Below are 22,141 nucleotides of genomic sequence, written 5' to 3'. Positions count from 1 at the left end.
CAACTGAGCCATTCAAGACCACAGTGATTGTGCACTAATTATCTCAAAATCCCTAGCTAGGCCATCATATTACAATCCATTTTTATTGGTCACAGACATATTTAGCAGATGTTATTGCGGGTGTAGCAAAATGCTTGTCCCTAGCTCCAACAGGGCAGTAATATCTAACAATTCACAACAATACACTCAAATCTAAAAGTAAAATAATGGAATTAAGAAATATATACATATTAGATTGAGCAATGTCAGAGTGGCATCGACTAAAATACAGTAGAATAGAATACTGTATATATATATATCTATTCTGCTGTATTTTAGCCGATCCCACGCCGACATTGCTCGATCTTATATATATATATATATATGAGATAAGTAAAGCAGTATGTAAACATTATTAAAGTGGCCGTAAACATGATTAATAATCAACTTCTAATGGCAAATTACAACTTGTAGGCCTATATTTTGGAACAAGTTAGATCAGAATTGTTTTCTCAAGGTGGGAAAAGTTCTCATGAAAGTGGACTATGTGTATTTTCATGATCCGAAAATAGCTATTCCTTGATTAACAAAGCCACAGTGTGCCTGAGAGAGCGATAACCCCTCTATGTTGTGCTCTCACGAGAGATAACTCACAACCAAAACACAAGATAGGAAAGCAACTGGACCCTAAAAAGGACTCAACATATTCTATACTGGTCTTGAAGAGAAAGTGTCTCCTTAAAATAAGCCGTTAAGCCACATGCCTTAAAACACCATGCCACTTTGGTTTCAAAATGGACATGGGCTAGTCTCTAGCATCTCAGCTCATTAAAGCAGATCTCTTGGGCTCCATTCTTCTGGCTGATTTACATTGGCACCCCCTATTCAATAGATGCCAAACGAACTCCTTCAGTAACTGTGCCGCCCGTAGCGCCCTATTGACACTAAACACAGGAGTCGCCACAAAGGAAAAAACTAACTTTGTGCCAACATGGGGGGACGACGACGACGACGACGACAACAACAACGGGCCTCCCACATAACAAATGGAGGATCTTCTTTTGTAATTTAACTCACTTGGACGGCAGTGCGTATTTAACAGTAGAGCTACCCCACTGGAGACCTGGAGAGACTGTTGGGGTTTCACTATAGAGCTAAAGCCAGAGTTGGACAAATGAAAGGAAGATTGTAAGTGGAATCCCCATGGTTCTGGGAGTCTTGCTGACTCATTCCACATTTCCACTGAGGATTTACCCAAGTGTTCTACCCAAAGGGCTCAGGCTTTTCAATTTCCATCTCCGCGGGGCAGCACCCATGTCTCACTTGGCCATGGATCCAGCAGACCTCAAAAAGTTCTAGCTCGGCTGTACTCACCACCCTCTGTAGCACCTTACAATCAGGTGCCTTGCAGATGCCGTACCAAGCGGTGATGGAGCCACTCAAGATGCTATCAATGGTGCAGCTGTAAAACTTGGTGCAGCTGTAGATCTTGCCGTACCAAGTGGTGATGCAGCCAGTCAAGATGCTCTCAATGGTGCAGCTGTAGAACTGTCAATAGGGCACTACAGGTCCCTTTTAGGGTCCAGTTGCTTTCCTATCTTGTGTCATGGTTGTGAGTTCTCTCTCGTGAAAGCAAAACATAGAGGGGTTGTTGCCCTCTCAGGCACGCTGTGGCTTTGTTTAACAAGGAAAAGCCATTTTTTGGATCATGTGTGTGTGTGTTTTGGGGTGTAATTAAGTGTGAGTGTGTGGGTAGAGTCCAGTGTGTGTGCATAGTAAGGTGCAGGAGAGTTGGTGCAAAAAAAGAGTCAATGCAGATAGACCGGGTAGCCATTTGATTAACTATTTATCAGTTTTGTTCAACCATCCAAGACCTCTACACAAGGCAGTCTCAGAGGAAGGCCAAAATAATTGTCAAAGACTCCAGCCACCCAAGCGATAGACTGTTTTCTTTGCTACCGCACAGCAAACAGTACCAGCGAATTAAGTCTGGAACCAACAGGACCCTGAACCACTTTTACCCCCAAGCCATGACTGCTAAACAAAACTGATAAATAGCTACCCGGACTATCTGCATTGACCCTTTTTTGTACTAACTCTCCTGCACTGACTATGCACACACACTGGACTCTACCCACACACTCACTAAAAGCCCAACACACACTACATACGCCCACACACACACTGCAAACTGCTGCTACGGTCTTCCTTGTGCAGGGATACAGGCTAGTCTGGGTGGGCATTTGATTAATTGTTCAGCAGTCTCATGGCTTGGGGTAGAAGCTGTTGAGGAGCCTTTTGGTCCTTGACATGGCGCTCCGGTACTGCTTGCCGTGCGGTAGCAGAGAGAACAGTCTATGACTTGGGTGACTGGAGTATGGACAATTTTTTTGTGCATTTCTCTGACGCCGCCTATTATATAGGTCCTGGATGGCAGGAAGCTTGGCCCCAGTGATGTACTGGGCCGTTCGCACTACCCCCTGTAGCACCTTATGGTCAGATGCCGATCAGTTGCCATACCAGGCGGTGATGCAACCGGTCAGGATGCTCTCGACGGTTCAGCTGTATAACTTTGAGAAACGGGGACCCATGCCAAAACTTTTCAGTCTCCTGAGGAGAAAAGGTTTTGTCATGCCCTCTTCGTGTCTGTCTTGGTGTGTTTGGACCAGGGGTGGGCAATTCCAGTCCACGAGGGCCTGGTTTTGCATTTGGAAAGTTATTTCCAGTCACAACTTGTAGACTTGTTTACGTGCTGCTGTGCGGTTTGTTGCTAACCTTACTTTGCTACCTGCCAACTTTACGTTTTTTACTTTTTAATTACCGTTTATATTTCTTCTCCCCTTGCTCGACTTTTTTCATTCCATTTTTTTCACCCCAGATGCTTTATCTGGACGTGGTTCGTCAGGAATTCCACCAGCCGAAGCTAAGTAGTAACATTAACATGATGCCTTCTAATTGCCGTTGCTGTACTATAATATACAGGACAAGGATCGCCTTATGGCGAGGATAGCTGTGCTGCAAGCCCAGCTTCAGACGCAATCATTAGGCAAGGGTAATTTCAGTGTAGGAAAGGATGAAACAGCATCTGTGCAACCAGTAAGTACAGATAGTAGTATAAATCCCCTCGCACGGTCCCCGCAGGCAGACAATTTTCTCAAGGCTTCTGGGAAGGAAATGCTGAAGGAATGCTCATTCACTCATTCAGCCAACAGAAACTTTCAACCGGCTCTCCCCATGAAGCAGCGGGTCGGAGTCAGAGGCCGAGCCTTCTCTGGTCTCTTCTCCTCCCGTTACAGGGTCTGAGAAGCCGAAGTCTCCCACCATTAGCTCTGACAAATTGAAAAACCTATTCATTGGCAACTCCATTACTCGCAGTATTAGACTTAAAACGAATAATCCAGCGATCATACACTGTTTACCAGGGGGCAGGGCTACCGACGTTAAGGCTAATCTGAAGATGGTGCTGGCTAAAGCTAAAACTGGCGAGTGTAGAGGGTATAGGTATATTGTTATCCACGTCGGCACCAAAAATGTTAGGATGAAACATTCAGAGGTCACCAAGCGCAACAGAGCTTTAGCGTGTAAATCATCTAGAAAGATGTGTCGGCATCGAGTAATTGTCTCTGGCCCCCTCCCAGTTCGGGGGAGTGATGAGCTCTACAGCAGTCTCACAACTCAATCACTGGTTGAAAACTGTTTTCTGCCCCTCCCAAAATATATAATTTGTAGATAATTGGCCCTCTTTCTGGGACTTATCCACAAACAGGACCAAACCTGGCCTGTTAAGAAGTGACGGGACTCCATCCTATCTGGAGGGGGGCTCTCATCTTATCTACGAACATAGACAGGGCTCTAACTCCCCTAGCTCCACAATGAGATAAGGTGCAGGCCAGGCAGCAGGCTGTTAGCCAGCCAGCCTGCCAGCTTAGTGGAGTCTGCCACTAGCACAGTCAGTGTACTCAGCTCAGCTATCCCCATTGAGACAGCGTCTGTGCCTCGACCTAGGTTGGGCAAAACTAAACATGGCGGTGTTCGCCTTAGCAATCTCACTGGAATAAAGACCTCCTCCATTCCTGCCATTATTGAAAGAGATTGTGATACCTCAGCTCAAAATAGGGCTACCTAATGTTAGATCCCTCACTTCCAAGGCAGTTATAGTCAATTAACTAATCACTGATCATAATCTCTATATGATTGGCCTGACAAACATGGCGCAAGCCTGATGAATTTACTGTGTTAAATGGAAGCCTCACCTCTTGGTTACACTAGTGACCATATCCCCAGCACATCCCGCAAAGGCAGAGGTGTTGCTAACATTTACGATAGCAAATGTAAAAAAAAAGTTTAAAAAAAGACATTTTCATTTTTTGAGCTTCTAGTCATGAAATCTATGCAGCCTACTCAATCACATTATATAGCTACTGTTTACAGGCCTCCTGGGTCATATACAGCGTTCCTCATTGAGTTCCCTGAATTCCTATCAGACCTTGTAGTCATGGCAGATAACTCACATTTTTGGTGACTTTAATATTCACATGGAAAAGTCCACAGACCCACTCCAAAAGGCTTTCGGAGTCATCATCGACTCAGTGGGTTTTGTCCAACATGTCTCCGGACCTACTCACTGCCACAGTCATACTCTGGACCAAGTTTTGTCCAATGGAATAAATGCTGTGGATCTTAATGTTTTTCCTCGTAATCCTGGACTATCGGACCACCATTTTATTACGTTTGCAATCACAACAAATAATCTGCTCAGACCCCAACCAAGGAACATCAAAAGTCGTGCTATAAATTCTCAGACAACCCAAAGATTCCTAGATGCTCTTCCAGACTCCCTCTGCCTACCCAAGGACGTCAGAAGACAAAAATCAGTTAACCACCTGAGGTACTCAATTTAACCTTGCGCAATGCAGTCGCACCCCTAAAAACAAAAACATTTGTCATAAGAAACTAGCTCCCTGGTATACAGAAAATACCCAAACTCTGAAGCAAGCTCCCAGAAAATTGGAACGGAAATGGCGCTACACCTAACTGGAATTCTTCCAACTAGCTTGGAAAGACAGTACAGTGCAGTGCAGTATCGAAAATCCCTCACTGCTCATCCCTCACCGCTGCTCGAGAATCCTATTTAATAGAGGAAAATAACAATCCAACATGTATTTTTGATACTGTCGCAAAGCTAACTAAAAAGCAGCATTCCCCAAGAGAGGATGGCTTTCACTTCAGCAGTGATAAATTCTTGAACTTCTTTGAGGAAAAGATCATGATCATTAGAAAGCAAATTACGGACTCCTCTTTAAATCTGCGTATTCCTCCAAAGCTCAGTTGTCCTGAGTCTGCACAACTTTGCCAGGACCTAGGATCAAGGGAGACACTCAAGTGTTTATCTCTTGACACAATGATGAAAATAATCATGGCCTCTAAACCATCAAGCTGCATACTGGACACTATTCCAACTAAACTACTGAAAAAGCTGCTTCCTGTGATGCCCCCCCCCCCCCCTATGTTGAACATAATAAACAGCTCTCTATCCACTGGATGTGTACCAAACTCACTAAAAGTGGCAGTAATACAGAATCTTGAAAAAGCCAAACCTTGACCCAGAAAATATAAAAAACTATCGGCCTATATTGAATCTTCCACTCCTCTCAAAACTTTAGAAAAGGCTGTTGCACAGCAACTCACTGCCTTCCTGAAGACAAACAATGTATACGGAACGCTTCAGTCTGGTTTTAGACCCCATCATAGCACTGAGACCGCACTCGTGAAGGTGGTAAATGACCTTATAATGGCGTCAGACCGAGGCTCTGCATCTGTCCTCGTGCTCCTAGACCTTAGTGCTGCTTGTGATACCATCATTCACCACATTCTTTTGGAGAGATTGGAAACAGAAATTGGTCTACACGGACAAGTTCTGGCCTGGTTTAGATCTTATCTGTCGGAAAGATATCAGTTTGTCTCTGTGGATGGTTTGTCCTCTGACAAATCAACTGTAAATGTAGGTGTTCCTCAAGGCTCCATTTTAGGACCACAATTGTTTTCACTATATATTTTACCTCTTGGTGATGTCATTTGGAAACATAATGTTAACTTTCACTGCTATGCGGATGACACACAGCTGTACATTTCGATGAAACATGGTGAAGCCCCAAAATTGCCCTCCCTGGAAGCCTGTGTTTCAGACATAAGGAAGTGGATGGTGGCAAATGTTCTACTTTTAAACTCAGACAAAACAGAGATGCTTGTTCTAGGTCCCAAGAAACAGAGATCTTCTGTTGAATCTGACAGTTAATCTTGATGGTTGTACACTTGTCTCAAATAAAACTGTGAAGGACCTCGGTGTTACTCTGGACCCTGATCTCGCATTTGACAAACATATCAAGACTGTTTCAAGGACAGCTTTTTTCCATCTACGTAACATTGCAAAAATAACTTTTGTCCAAAAATTATGCAGAAAAATATATCCATGCTTTTGTCACTTCTAAGTAAGACTACTGCAATGCTCTACTTTCCGGCTACCCGGATAAAGCACTAAATAAACTTTATTTATAAATAAATAAACTATATTTAGTGCTATACACGGCTGCTAGAATCTTGACTAGAACCAACATTTATCATCATTACTCCAGTGCTAGCCTCTCTACCCTGGCTTCCTGTTAACCTCTCTGGGATATGTGGGACGCTAGCGTCCCACCTGGCCAAAAGCCAGGGAAAATGCAGAGTGCCAAATTCAAATAAATGACTATAAAAATCTAACTTTCATTAAATCATACATGCAAGATAGCAAATTAAAGCTACACTTGTTGTGAATCCAGCCAACATGTCAGATTTCAAAAAGGCTTTGAAGCAAAAGCAAACAATGCTATTATCTGAAGAGAGAAAAGCATATTTCAACCCTGCAGGCGCAACACAAAACGTAGAAATAAAAATATAATTCATGCCTTACTTTTGACGAGCTTCTTTTGTTGGCACTCCAAAATGTCCCATATAAACATCACAGATGGTCCTTTTGTTCCATTAATTCCGTCGATATCCAAAATGTCCATTTATTTGGCGCATTTGATCCAGAAAAACACTGGTTCCAACTTTCGCAATGTGACTACAAAATGACTACAAAGTGACTACAAAATATTTTAAAAGTAAACTACTTTTGTTATACAACTTTAGGTATTTGTATACGTAAATTAATCAATAACATTGAAGACGGGATGATCTGTGTTCAATACTGGAGGAAAAACTGTAGCATGCTTTCTGGACACGCGCCTTTATCTAACAGTACACTTCAAGTTACCCTCATTCAAGATGGCTGTACTTCTTCATTCAGTATTGAGTAGCTTGGATGAAAAGGTGCCCATTGTAAACGGCCAGCTCCTCAGTCTCAGTTGCTAATATATGCATATTATTATTAGTATTGGATAGAAAACTCTAAAGTTTCCAAAACTGTCAAAATATTGTCTGTGAGTATAACAGAACTGACATTGCAGGCGAAACCCTGAGGAAAATCAAAACAGGAAGTGGCATCTATTTTGAAAACTCCATGTTCCATAGCCTCCCTTTGCTGGACTTAAAGGGATATGAATCAGATTCCTTTTCCTATCGTGTCCTCAAGGTGTCAGTCTTCAGACATAGTTTCAGGCTTTTATTTGGAAAAATGAGCCAGAACGATAACATCGCGTCAAGTGGTCACATGAGTTTTGCTCGCGCAACAGAATTTGGACAGCCATTGTTTTCCCCTCTCCTACCGTGAAAGACATTTGCGGTTGATATATTATCGATTATATATTTTAAAAACAACCTGAGGATTGATTATAAAAACATTTGACATGTTTCTGTGGACATTATGGAAACTATTTGGAATTTGTCTGCGTTGTCGTGGCGCATACTCTGAATGCTCGGCTATGAAAAGCCAACTGACATTTACTCCTGAGGTGCTGACCTGTTGCACCCTCAACAAACACTGATTATTATTTGACCCTGCTGGTCATCTATGAATATTTGAACATTTTGGCCATGTTCTGTTATAATCTCCACCCGGCACAGCCAGAAGCGAACTGGCCACCCCTCATAGCCTGGTTCCTCTCTAAGTTTTTCCTAGCCACCGTGCTTCTACACCTGCATTGCTTGCCGTTTGGGGTTTTAGGCTGGGTTTCTGTACAGCACTTTGAGATATCAGCTGATGTACGAAGGGCTATATAAATACATTTGATTGATTGGTGTCACAGTTTGTCTCAGCCCCGGCTAACACACCTGACTCCAATAATCACCTAATCATGATCTTCAGTTTGGAATTCAATTTGATTAATCAGGTGTGTTTGCTAGGGATGGAGAAAAAAAGGGTGACACCAATCAGGCCCTCGAGGACTTGAGTTGCCCACCCCTGGTTTGGACCATGATAGTTCGTTGGTGATGTAGAGAAGCTCTCGACCCACTCCACTACAGCCCTGCCAATGTTAAATGGGGGCCTTTTCGGCCCGCATTTTCTTGTAGTCCATGATCAGCTCCTTTGTCTTGCTCACATTGAGAGGTTGTTGTCCTGGCACCACACTGTTGTCCTGGCAACAGATTGCGTCATCTTGTGGATCTGTTGGGTATGTGAATTGGAGTGGGCCAAGGGTATCCGGGATGATACTATTGATGTGAACCATGACCAGACTTTCAAAGCACTTCATGTCTATCGACGTGAGTGCTACGGGGCAGTAATAATTTGCCAGGTTACCTTCGCTTCCTTGGACACAGGGACTAAGGTGGTCTATTTGAAACATATAGGTATTACAGACTCGGTCAGGGAGCGGTTGAAAATGTCAGTGAGGACACTTGCCAGTTGGTCCGCGCATGCCTTGAGTACACCTCCTGGTAATCCGTCTGGCCCCATGGCTTTGTGAATGTTGACCTGTTTAAAGGTCTTGCTCACATCGGCTACCGAGAGGGTAAATCACACAGTCATCCAGAACAGTTGGTGCTCTTGTGCATGCTTCTGTGTTGCTTGCCTCGAAGTGAGCATAAAAAGGCATTTAGCTTATCTGGTAGGCTCACGGCTGGGATTCCCTTTGTAGTCAGTAATAGTTTTCAAGCCTTGCAACATCCGACAAGCGTCAGAGGCTGTGTAGTAGGATTCAATCTTAATCCTGTATTGACGCTTTGCCTGAGGGCATAGCAGGATTTCTTATAAGAGTCCGGATTTAGTGTCCTGCTCCTTGAAAGTGGCAGCTTTAGCCTAGTGGGGCAGCAGGTAGCCTAGTGGCTCGATCATTGGGCTAGTAACCGAAAAGGTGGCTGGATCGAATCCCTGAGCTGACAAGGTAAAAATCTGTCATTCTGCCCCTGAACAAGGCAGTTAACCCACTGTTTCCAGGTAGGCTGTCATCATAAATAAGAATTTGTTCTTAACTGATTTACCTTGTTAAATAATGTTTTAAATTTTTTTTTAAAATAGCCTTTAGCTTGATACGGATGTTGCCTTTAATCCATGGCTTCTGGTTGGGATATGTACGTACGGTCACTGTGGGGACGACATCGTCAGCTGGCATTTACATAACAATGGCTAACTTAACTCCTCACAAAGCAACAGTTTTGAATGATGCAGAGGTAATTGATGTTGCTCTCCACAAGTCTTATGCATCACACTCCTGATGGCAACAATAACACTGGAGCTTACATTAACACAAAACACTGGCGACACCCTGGTGTTTGGGTAAGTCTCAATCAATGTTCCCTCTAAGCTGGTGCGCAGTAGCCCTGAGACTGCCTCGCAGAGCGCAGAAGAAATATCAGCCCACAAAGAGAAGCACGAGCCTAAAGTTCACTCAAGTTCTAGAATTTTTCCTGTTAACACTATCAAGGTTTCCCTTTACTGTAGCAATTGTGAAATCAACATATTTGCCACATTCATGCAACATGAAACAAAAAATAATGCAATAGATATTTTTGTGGGCAGAACGCATAGTAGTAGGATTCTATTTACACGACTCAGCACATATTCTACACAGACCATTCGGCATAACCAATCAGAGCTGCAGTCGGCCTATATGCAAATAGACCATTGCCATATATGGATCTGTACCATTTACTTTGAACTGGACTCTGTTTACAGCTGTGGTCATGAGTAGATGCTCATTTTGAGATCAAAGCAAGAGCTGCATGTAGCCACATGTGCACATTTTGTTCATTTCATTTGCTAGTTAGTGAGTTATTTGCCCAGATATAGATAACTTGTAATCAGCAATAGGGGAGTAATTGTTTCCTACAAGAGCACAAAACATGTACATTTCAAGACATCTTTGAAAAGCGAGTCAGATAACCTTTTTTTGTCTTAAATGGGGCAGTGTTGTATGAATAAGCTAAGTAGAGGGTAGCATCATTTGTCTGATTATCTGTATTAATAGTATGGAATTAACAATGCATTTTATTTTGAAAAGTGGTTTCTTGCATCAAACAACATTTAAAGTCACCTCATTAAACAGGTTAATTAATGTCAAGCCTTGCAAGTCTCATGGAATGTAGGCCTACATTGAACACCACATTGATCGCTACTGTAGGCTGAATGATGGTAGGCCACTCTGGTAAGCCTACATTATGATCAAATAGCCACAGTACCCTACTTGGCCACTGTTAAAACTAGTGATGCACTGATGACATTTTTGCCTGATACCGATATGAAATTTTCCTTGACAAAAAAAACCTGAGACCAATAACCGATATTTAACATTTTTGCGGCCTTTAAAGCATTCTAATACAGTTAAATAGTTAACACACACACATGGACGCACCGGTCTAAGGCACTGCATCTCAGTGCAAGAGTCGTAACAACAGTCCCTGGTTCAAATCCAGGCTGTGGATCCATAGGGTGGCGCACAATTGGCCCAGCGTCAACCGGACCGTCATTGTAAATAAGATTTTGTTTTAACTGACTTGCCTAGTTAAATAAAGGTTACACACACACACACACACACAAAGTTACTTTGTTGGCATTTACGTATGTCCCCATTACCAATAAAACATAATCAAAACCTATTTCTTTCACTTACTTGCTGTTTCGTTGTTAATTTGTTTTTGGGTCTTTGCGTGTCCCCCGCCCCCAAAAAACAACAATTTTACATGTCAAATAAGCTTGTTGACCAATCAGGATCTGAGTATGACTGCAGGTCACATAATAATTTAACACGTTCATTAATTCTTTACGTAGTTATTAAACAATCACTCGTATTTCATGTCACAACTCTTCATCGATACGTATGCTATGATGCTGGTAAAGTTGTCTTGCACACCTACAGTGCTGGTCATAAAAAAAACTAGCTAGCTCATGGATGCAAACAATGTTCTTCCCCAAGAACATAGCAAAATGACAATGTTTCAGTAGCTATAGTTAGCCAGCTAACTATATAGCTAGGTGTCATCATCTAAAATAAGAACTTTCTATAAATTAGGGTTATTTGATTAACGGTGGTCGGACCCATCTATGTGAATCTAGCCACCATAAGGATTAGCCACAATAGTGGACTTTGCGGTTATCCTTCAAAATAAAAGTATGGCATAATTATACTATTTGTATTCATTTGCATCACTGTCAATGACATACTTTTATGCCTAATCCTTATTGTGGCTAGCTTCACAACACATAACCCGGTCAGGTCTGCTTATAAAGTTAGCTTTGGGCAAAAGGGTTAAGTAGCTGGCTTTTCATGAACTGAAGTTCAATTTCATTAGGCGAACAACAAATGGCAACCTAGCTAATACTAACTCGCAAGGATTCCTAAATCATTGCTAAGAATGAAAATGACTGCAGTTTCTACTGGTCATTGTTATCAGGATGGTTGTATTGGTGCTAGCTAGGTACCAAGCTAAAGCTAGCTACCCAAAAATTTGCAGTCGAACAAATTATGCTTTATTACCAACGTGTTATTGTAAAGACAAAGTTCGTGTCTGGGGTTTGCTTGTTTGCAGACTTTTTGTACAGCTTTGACAGTGCTGCTGTATCTTTTTGACATGCTAAGACCCAAACGGCGTTCCATAGTATGCATGTCGTGAAGCTAATAGCAGTGACGCTGTTACCGTGTAACTCTGGTAGAGCAACATCTGAAAAATAGCGCACTTGGTGGTGTGCACCTGTGCTTGACCAGTCAGCAGAAGCCAACATCACCCACGACAGAGAACGGTTGATTGTCAAGGGCAATGAATTCCATTATCTTGGGTTTAATGGATTTCGCCTTTTGAGTTAAAATTTTCTTACTCTTTCAAATAACTGCTTGACTTGTTGACTGCTCGATCCACACAGCAGACACTGGGTGCTAGGTTAGGAATGCTGTGTTACATGTATAGAGCACTTTACGTGGCGTCATTACGTAATTTACCTATGTTATATTAGGTATGCACGGTAGCTTTGACATCGTTTTTTAACATCTGCGTTAAACTAGACATCGGCCGATACCGATACCTCAGTGTTCACAGTAAACGCATGGAAGTTGCACATCATGTTTTACAATGTCAAGTTTGCGATCAGCAGACCTGAAATTTGCTCAGTTAGAGGGAACATTGGCCTCAATGGAGACGCACCATAATGGGCCTGATGCTAATGCTAGCAGGCTCAGCGGTGTCTAGTGAGCATTTCCTGTCTAGGCTAGGCTGGTGGAAAGTGCGGAGTTGGAGTTTAATTTTCAAAGGATTACTGGCAAAATGAGTACCAAGAAGTGGATTATGCTCCCGGGAATTGACGATGAAACAAAATGTGGTTTAGAAATGGCATGTATGCTAAAATTCAGGAGAGAAAAAAAATAAACCATCACCAACGAACTATAAACCATCACCAACAAACTATCATGGTCCAAACATACCAAGACAGTCGTGAAGAGGGCCAGACAAAACCTCATCCCCCCCAGGAGACAGCTGTACCATCAAGATTATCCTGACCGGTTGCATCACCGCCTGGTATGGCAACTGATCGTAAGGTGCTACAGGGGGTAGTGCGAACGGCCCAGTACATCACTGGGACCAAGCTTCCTGACATCCAGGACCTATATAATAGGCAGTGTCAGAGGAAAGACCATAAAATTGTCAGAGACTCCAGTCACCCAAGTTATAGATTGTTTTCTCTGCTACTGCACGGCAAGCGGTAACGGAGCGCCGAGTCTAGGACCAAAAGGCTCCTCAACAGCTTCTACCCCAGGCCATTAGACTGCTGAACAATTCATAAACAAATAGCCACTGGACAATTTACATTAACATTGGATTTTATTTGATCTGGCAATTAGCCAGCAAAGCTGAAACAGTGTGGGAATGCTTGGACACCCATAGAAAGAGAAAATTGTTTGGCTTGCTACTTCGTCAACCACGGTAGATTTTGGTTATAAAGTGCTTGAACCTCGGCAAGACGGAGCTGCTCTTCCTCCCGGGGAAGGACTGCCCGTTCCATGATCTCGCCATCACGGTTCACAACTCCATTGTGTCCTCCTCCCAGAGCGCTAAGAACCTTGGCGTGATCCTGGACAACACCCTGTCGTTCTCAACTAACATCAAGGCGGTGGCCCGTTCCTGTAGGTTCATGCTCTACAACATCCGCAGAGTACGACCCTGCCTCACACAGGAAGCGGCGCAGGTCCTAATCCAGGCACTTGTCATCTCCCGTCTGGATTACTGCAACTCGCTGTTGGCTGGGCTCCCTGCCTGTGCCATTAAACCCCTACAACTCATCCAGAACGCCGCAGCCCGTCTGGTGTTCAACCTTCCCAAGTTCTCTCACGTCACCCCGCTCCTCCGCTCCCTCCACTGGCTTCCAGTTGAAGCTTGCATCCGCTACAAGACCATGGTGCTTGCCTACGGAGCTGTGAGGGGAACGGCACCTTAGTACCTCCAGGCTCTGATCAGGCCCTACACCCAAACAAGGGCACTGCGTTCATCCACCTCTGGCCTGCTCGCCTCCCTACCACTGAGGAAGTACAGTTCCCGCTCAGCCCAGTCAAAACTGTTCGCTGCTCTGGCCCCCAATGGTGGAACAAACTCCCTCACGACGCCAGGACAGCGGAGTCAATCACCACCTTCCGGAGACACCTGAAACCCCACCTCTTTAAGGAATACCTAGGATAGGATAAAGTAATCCCTCTCACCCCCCCTCCCCCTTAAAAGATTTAGATGCACTACTGTTCCACTGGATGTCATAAGGTGAATGCACCAATTTGTAAGTCGCTCTGGATAAGAGCGTCTGCTAAATGACTTAAATGTAATGTAAATGTAATGTAAATGCTTGGCTGAGACAAAGGCCTCTGTTCAACATGGCTTCTGTGGAGACGCTTCACTCCTCATATAGCATCTTAAGTAGAGGTCGACCGATTAATCGGAATGGCTGATTTATTAGGGCCGATTTCAAGTTTTCATAACAATCGGAAATCTGTATTTTTTTCTGATTTTTTTTGTTACAGCTTTATTTAATCTTAATTTAACTAGGCAAGTCAGTTAAGAACACATTATTTTCAATGACAGCCTAGAAACGGTGGGTTAACTGCCTCGTTCAGGGGCAGAGACAGATTTTCACCTTGTCAGCTCGGGGGATTCAATCTTGAAACCTTGCAGTTAACTAGTCCAATGCTCTAACCACCTGATTACATTGCACTCCACGAGGGGACTGCCTGTTACGCGAATGCAGTAAGCCACGGTAAGTTGCTAGCTAGCATTAAACTTCTTATAAAAAACAATCAATCATAATCACAAGTTAACTACACATGGTTGATGATATTACTAGTTTATCTAGTGTTTCCTGCGTTGCATATAATCGATGTGGTGCGTATCGTTGCCCCAATGTGTACCTAACCATGAACATCAATGCCTTTCTTAAAATCAATACACAGAAGTATATATTTTTTAAACCTGTATATTTAGCTAAAATAAATCCAGGTTAGCAGGCAACCAGGTGAAATTGTGTCACTTGTCTTACGTTCATTGCACGCAGAGTCAGTGTATATGCAACAGTTTGGGCCGCCTAATTTGCCAGAATTCTACGTAATTATGACATAACATTGAAGGTTGTGCAATATAAACAGGAATATTTAGACTAATGGATGCCACCCCTTAGATAAATTACGGAACAGATCCGTATTTCACTGAAAGAATAAACGTCTTGTTTTTGAGATGATAATTTCCGGATTCGACCATATTAATGACCTATTTCTGTCTGTTATGTAATAAAAAAAACTAAGTCTATGATTTGATAGAGCAGTCTGACTGAGCGGTGGTAGGCAGCAGTAGGCTTGTAAGCATTCATTCAAACAGCACTTTAGTGCGTTTTGCCAGCAGCTCTTCGTTGTGCGTCAAGCATTGCGCTGTTTATGACTTCAAGCCTATCAATTCCCGAGATTAGGCTCGTGCAACCGATGTGAAATGGCTAGCTAGTTAGCGGGGTGCGCGCTAATAGCGTTTCAAACGTCACTCGCTCTGAGACTTGGTGGTTGTTCCCCTTGCTCTGCATGGGTAACGTTGCTTCGAGGGTGGCTGTTGTGTTCCTGGTTCGAGCCCAGGTAGGGGCGAGGAGGGGGACGGAAGCTATACTGTTCCACTGGCAATACTAAAGTGCCTATAAAAACATCCAATAGTCAACGGTTAATGAAATACAAATGGTATAGAGAGAAATAGTCCTATAATTTGTATAATAACTACAACCTAAAACTTCTTACCTGGGAATATTGAAGACTCATGTTAAAAGGAACCACCAGCTTTCATATGTTCTCATGTTCTGAGCAAGAAACTTAAACGTTAGCATAGCATAGCACATATTGCACTTTAACTTTCTTCTCCAACACTTTGTTTTTACATTATTTAAACCAAATCGAACGTTTCATTATTTATTGAGGCTAAATTGATTTTATTGATGAATTATATTAAGTTAAAATAAGTGTTCATTCAGTATTGTTGTAATTGTCATTATTACAAATAAATAAATAGGCCAATTAATCAGTATCGGCTTTTATTTGGCCCTCCAATAATCGGTATCGGCGTTGAAAAAATCATAATCGGTCGACCTCTAGTCTCAATTAAAGATGTTTTTTGGGGGGGGGGGGGGGGGAATAAGCACTTTGAGTGCCCATGACACAGCAAGGTCAGGACCCATTGCCTAAAGAGGTGCTGCAAATGCATCAGAAAAGGAGCCTCTTGGAAGCAGGTGTGATTAGGAGCCATTGTTATTCACCAGGGAATGGGGGCTCTTGAGATTTAATGAGTGGTGGAGCTACACAACGTGCAACAGTGCTCAATGACATGGCTAAGGTAGCAGCACATCTCAGATGTCAAATGAACAAACTTGATTGTTAGCTTCTGTGCTGGTAGGTAGGCCTACATCCGGTGCCTTGAAAAGTATTCACACCCCTTGACTTTTCCACATTTTGTTGTTACAAGGTGGGATTCAAATGGATTTGCCCCAAACATAACACTTTGTATTAAGGACATTTTTCATTTAGTGCCGAATTGCAAACAGGATGCATGTTTTGTAGTATTTTTTATTCTGTACAGGATTCCTTCTTTCCACTCTGGTCAATTAGGTTAGTATTGAGGAGTTGTAACGGCGTTCTTCGTTTGTCGAAAGAGAGGACCGAAATGCAGCGTGGTGGTTACTCATGTCTTTAATGAATGAAATGACGATACATGAAATAACTGAAATACGAAAACAACAAATGGAACGTGAAACCTATTACAGCCTATCTGGTGAACACTACACAGAGACAGGAACAATCACCCACGAAATACAAAGTGAAACCCAGGCTACCTAAATACGGTTCCCAATCCGAGACAACGAGAATCACCTGACTCTGATTGAGAACCGCCTCAGGCAGCCAAGCCTATACAACACCCCTACTCAGCCGCGATCCCAAATACTACAAACCCCAATACGAAAATACAATAACCCCATGTCACACCCTGGCCTAAACAAATAATTAAAGAAAACACAAAATACTAAGACCAAGGCGTGACAGGAGTAAATACAATGTTGTTGATCCTTAGGTTCTCTCCTATCACAGCCATTCAACTCTGTAACTGTTTTAAAGTCACCATTTTCCTCTGAAATCCCTGAGCGGTTTCCTTACTCTCAGACAACTGAGTTAGAAAGGACGCCTGTATCATTGTAGTGACTGGGTGTATTGATACACCATCCAAACTGTAATTATTTACTTCACCATGCTCAAAGGGATATTCAATATCTGCTTTTAAAAAATGTGTTTACCCATCTACGACAAGTGGCATTCTTTGTGAGGCATCTGCTAAACCTACCTGGTCTTTCAAGGGGTGTGAATACTTTGAAGGCACTGTACAAGTCAAGCCATTGTTAGCCTTTTCCGTTGGTGTATTTTCATATTCAAATATATAGTACATAAAACTATTCCATTGTACATAACTGGACAGTAGAGCATCAATATCTTATGTCAGTACATAACTGGACAGGTGAGCGTCAACATCTTATGTCAATCAACTTCAGCCCAATAAGAATCAGGTTTATTTATCCAGTATCATGCAAACATCTAAAAAAAGTCTGAATCAATTAAAGAAAAAATGAAAACTTGTTCACCAGATCAATCATGGCCTCCATTCGCCCCCACCTCAGGAAAGTCATTCTAATCACTATAAGAATAGGCATCAAGAGCAAACATTATAACAATATGAAACATCTTCACACTTGGGTGCCCAAGTCCCCCAGAGGGGTTGATGACTGTCACACAGCCTAAGCAGCCATACCTCCATCAGTGAGCACAGACATCCTCCACTGTGTGGAGTGGGAGGAGTGAGTGAGAGAATCTACAACAGGGCTGTCATGTATCATTCATCAGGGAAATTGTCTGTGAGAAATGGCACAGTAAACCGGCAGCAGGACAGTGGGGCCTAAGGTAGAGTTTCTAATTAAACAACGGCAGTCGGCTAAACGGTCTTCCTCTGAACTTGTCGCCCCTTCCCTCCGGCTCTATCTCAGAGAGGGCGGAAATTTGGCAAGAGACCCGAAAATCTTCTCCAGTGTATTAACATGGCACATGCTTGTCCTCGCTCAGAAAAGCCACAGTACAAGAGAGAAGGCAGAAGAGGCATCATGATGCCATTTCCTGTGACTCACTTCCTGTGTCTGGGTATTAAGAAGTTTGCAGTTAGTACGAGTTAGAAATAGCCCCATGACAAAAAAAAAAAGACTGGAAAAATCAATGGCTCTTTTCACTTCAATACAAATGCTCTCTTCCATGATTGCACGATGCCATTTTTCATAAGGCAATCATCTTTTTTAAATCAGCAAATTTTTATTCATTAACATGGGGCTATCACAGACCAAATTTGTACAAAGTAGTGTGAGTGAATGTTCAAAGTATCAGGGCAGTATCAATGCAGCCAACTATTGGGATGAATGAATAGGACTAGAGACGAAAATCCGGTCAGGATCACCACGTCCTTCAACAGATTAAATCCTGCTAATTGTCATCGTCACAGGCATACCCAGGCAGAGTTCATGTAAAACCCAAGTTTCTAAATGGGTTTCACATTCAATTGAATTTAGGCTACTAGGCCCCGATTCCAACCCGAGATAAGTGTGCATAAAATTATTATTATTCCCTTTAATGGACTTCTCTCTATTCAGACCTTGAATTTAAGCATGAGAACAGCAGGCTATTGACCTGCTACTCGTTTGGGGTGGAGAACAAATAAATTAAGGTGTGGCACAGGTTTGTCTACAGATAAGTCAAAGTCCTTAATAATTCCACCACCTTTGCGGGCAAGGAAAACATTAAGGTCTAACAAACCTACCGGTCCAGCTATTGTCGTTCTTTTAACGCAACGTAACGTAATAAACACTGCTAGCTAGCCAGCTAGCCCCGAATAGCAGCACAGTAGAAACTATTACACTCAACGGAACAACTTGATTAGTGTAGTGTCAACAACGCAGCCACTGCCAGCTAGCCTACATAGTCAACAACGCAGCCTCTGCCAGCTAGCCTACTTCAGCAGTACTGTATCATTTTAATCATTTTAGTCAATAAGATTCTTGCTACGTAAGCTTAACTTTCTGAACACTCGAGACGTGTAGTCCACTTGTCATTCCAATCTCCTTTGCATTAGCGTAGCCTCTTGTGTAGCCTGTCAACTATGTGTCTGTCTATCCCTGTTCTCTCCTCTCTGCACAGACCATACAAACGCTCCACACCGCGTGGCCGCGGCCACCCTAATCTGGTGGTCCCAGCGCGCACGACCCACGTGGAGTTCCAGGTCTCCGGTAGCCTCTGGAACTGCCGATCTGCGGCCAACAAGGCAGAGTTCATCTCAGCCTATGCCTCCCTCCAGTCCCTCGACTTCTTGGCACTGACGGAAACATGGATCACCACAGACAACACTGCTACTCCTACTGCTCTCTCTTCGTCTGCCCACGTGTTCTCGCACACCCCGAGAGCTTCTGGTCAGCGGGGTGGTGGCATCGGGATCCTCATCTCTCCCAAGTGGTCATTCTCTCTTTCTCCCCTTACCCATCTGTCTATCGCCTCCTTTGAATTCTATGCTGTCACAGTTACCAGCCCTTTCAAGCTTAACATCCTTATCATTTATCGCCCTCCAGGTTCCCTCGGAGAGTTCATCAATGAGCTTGATGCCTTGATAAGCTCCTTTCCTGAGGACGGCTCACCTCTCACAGTTCTGGGCGACTTTAACCTCCCACGTCTACCTTTGACTCATTCCTCTCTGCCTCCTTCTTTCCACTCCTCTCCTCTTTTGACCTCACCCTCTCACCTTCCCCCTACTCACAAGGCAGGAAATACGCTCGACCTCATCTTTACTAGATGCTGTTCTTCCACTAACCTCATTGCAACTCCCCTCCAAGTCTCCGACCACTACCTTGTATCCTTTTCCCTCTCGCTCTCATCCAACACTTCCCACACTGTCCCTACTCGGATGGTATCGCGCCGTCCCAACCTTCGCTCTCTCTCCCCCGCTACTCTCTCCTCTTCCATCCTATCATCTCTTCCCTCTGCTCAAACCTTCTCCAACCTATCTCCTGATTCTGCCTCCTCAACCCTCCTCTCCTCCCTTTCTGCATCCTTTGACTCTCTATGTCCCCTATCCTCCAGGCCGGCTCGGTCCTCCCCTCCCGCTCCGTGGCTCGACGACTCATTGCGAGCTCACAGAACAGGGCTCCGGGCAGCCGAGCGGAAATAGGGGAAAACTCGCCTCCCTGCGGACCTGGCATCCTTTCACTCCCTCCTCTCTACATTTTCCTCTTCTCTCTCTGCTGCTAAAGCCACTTTCTACCACTCTAAATTCCAAGCATCTGCCTCTAACCCTAGGAAGCTCTTTGCCACCTTCTCCTCCCTCCTGAATCCTCCTCCCCCCCCCCTCCTCCCTCTCTGCAGATGACTTCGTCAACCATTTTGAAAAGAAGGTCGACGACATCCGATCCTCGTTTGCTAAGTCAAACGACACCGCTGGTTCTGCTCACACTGCCCTACCCTGTGCTCTGACCTCTTTCTCCCCTCTCTCTCCAGATGAAATCTCGCGTCTTGTGACGGCCGGCCGCCCAACAACCTGCCCGCTTGACCCTATCCCCTCCTCTCTTCTCCAGACCATTTCCGGAGACCTTCTCCCTAACCTCACCTCGCTCATCAACTCATCCCTGACCGCTGGCTACGTCCCTTCCGTCTTCAAGAGAGCGAGAGTTGCACCCCTTCTGAAAAAACCTACACTCGATCCCTCCGATGTCAACAACTACAGACCAGTATCCCTTCTTTCTTTTCTCTCCAAAACTCTTGAACGTGCCGTCCTTGGCCAGCTCTCCCGCTATCTCTCTCAGAATGACCTTCTTGATCCATATCAGTCAGGTTTCAAGACTAGTCATTCAACTGAGACTGCTCTTCTCTGTATCACGGAGGCCCTCCGCACTGCTAAAGCTAACTCTCTCTCCTCTGCTCTCATCCTTCTAGACCTATCGGCTGCCTTCGATACTGTGAACCATCAGATCCTCCTCTCCACTCTCTCCGAGTTGGGCATCTCCGGCGCGGCCCACGCTTGGATTGCGTCCTACCTGACAGGTCGCTCCTACCAGGTGGCGTTGCGAGAATCCGTCTCCACACCACGTGCTCTCACCACTGGTGTCCCCCAGGGCTCTGTTCTAGGCCCTCTCCTATTCTCGCTATACACCAAGTCACTTGGCTCTGTCATAACCTCACATGGTCTCTCCTATCATTGCTATGCAGACGACACACAATTAATCTTCTCCTTTCCCCCTTCTGATGACCAGGTGGCGAATCGCATCTCTGCATGTCTGGCAGACATATCAGTGTGGATGACGGATCACCACCTCAAGCTGAACCTCGGCAAGACGGAGCTGCTCTTCCTCCCGGGAAGGACTGCCCGTTCCATGATCTCGCCATCACGGTTGACAACTCCATTGTGTCCTCCTCCCAGAGCGCTAAGAACCTTGGTGTGATCCTGGACAACACCCTGTCGTTCTCAACTAACATCAAGGCGGTGGCCCGTTCCTGTAGGTTCATGCTCTACAACATCCGCAGAGTACGACCCTGCCTCACACAGGAAGCGGCGCAGGTCCTAATCCAGGCACTTGTCATCTCCCGTCTGGATTACTGCAACTCGCTGTTGGCTGGGCTCCCTGCCTGTGCCATTAAACCCCTACAACTCATCCAGAACGCCGCAGCCCGTCTGGTGTTCAACCTTCCCAAGTTCTCTCACGTCACCCCGCTCCCTCCACTGGCTTCCAGTTGAAGCTCGCATCCGCTACAAGACCATGGTGCTTGCCTACGGAGCTGTGAGGGGAACGGCACCTCAGTACCTCCAGGCTCTGATCAGGCCCTACACCCAAACAAGGGCACTGCGTTCATCCACCTCTGGCCTGCTCGCCTCCCTACCACTGAGGAAGTACAGTTCCCGCTCAGCCCAGTCAAAACTGTTCGCTGCTCTGGCCCCCCAATGGTGGAACAAACTCCCTCACGACGCCAGGACAGCGGAGTCAATCACCACCTTCCGGAGACACCTGAAACCCCACCTCTTTAAGGAATACCTAGGATAGGATAAAGTAATCCCTCTCACACGCCCCCCCCCCCCTTAAAAGATTTAGATGCACTACTGTTCCACTGGATGTCATAAGGTGAATGCACCAATTTGTAAGTCGCTAAATGACTTAAATGGAAATGGAAATGCCTCCACTCCC

The 22,141-nt window shown here is 44.4% G+C and overlaps 1 protein-coding gene across 2 annotated transcripts in view; it reads right to left on the bottom strand.

Annotated features, from left to right (window-relative positions):
• LOC115139671 (acyl-CoA:lysophosphatidylglycerol acyltransferase 1-like) overlaps positions 1-22,141 on the bottom strand; it is a 101,378-nt gene that overhangs the window by 61,249 nt on the left and 17,988 nt on the right. The window contains exon 1 of one of the 2 annotated variants that reach the window (XM_065026472.1): positions 6,929-9,383. The exons of the other annotated variant lie outside the window; for it this stretch is intronic. Coding sequence (XP_064882544.1) covers positions 6,929-7,028 — 100 coding nt within the window. The 5' untranslated portion in view covers positions 7,029-9,383. Of the gene's footprint in view, positions 1-6,928; positions 9,384-22,141 lie in introns of those variants that run through there. 2 annotated transcript variants of the gene reach the window in all.

Source organism: Oncorhynchus nerka, linkage group LG13 (assembly GCF_034236695.1).
Source record: "Oncorhynchus nerka isolate Pitt River linkage group LG13, Oner_Uvic_2.0, whole genome shotgun sequence".
Lineage (NCBI taxonomy): Eukaryota > Metazoa > Chordata > Actinopteri > Salmoniformes > Salmonidae > Oncorhynchus > Oncorhynchus nerka.
This window is presented reverse-complemented; position numbering and strand designations above follow the sequence as displayed.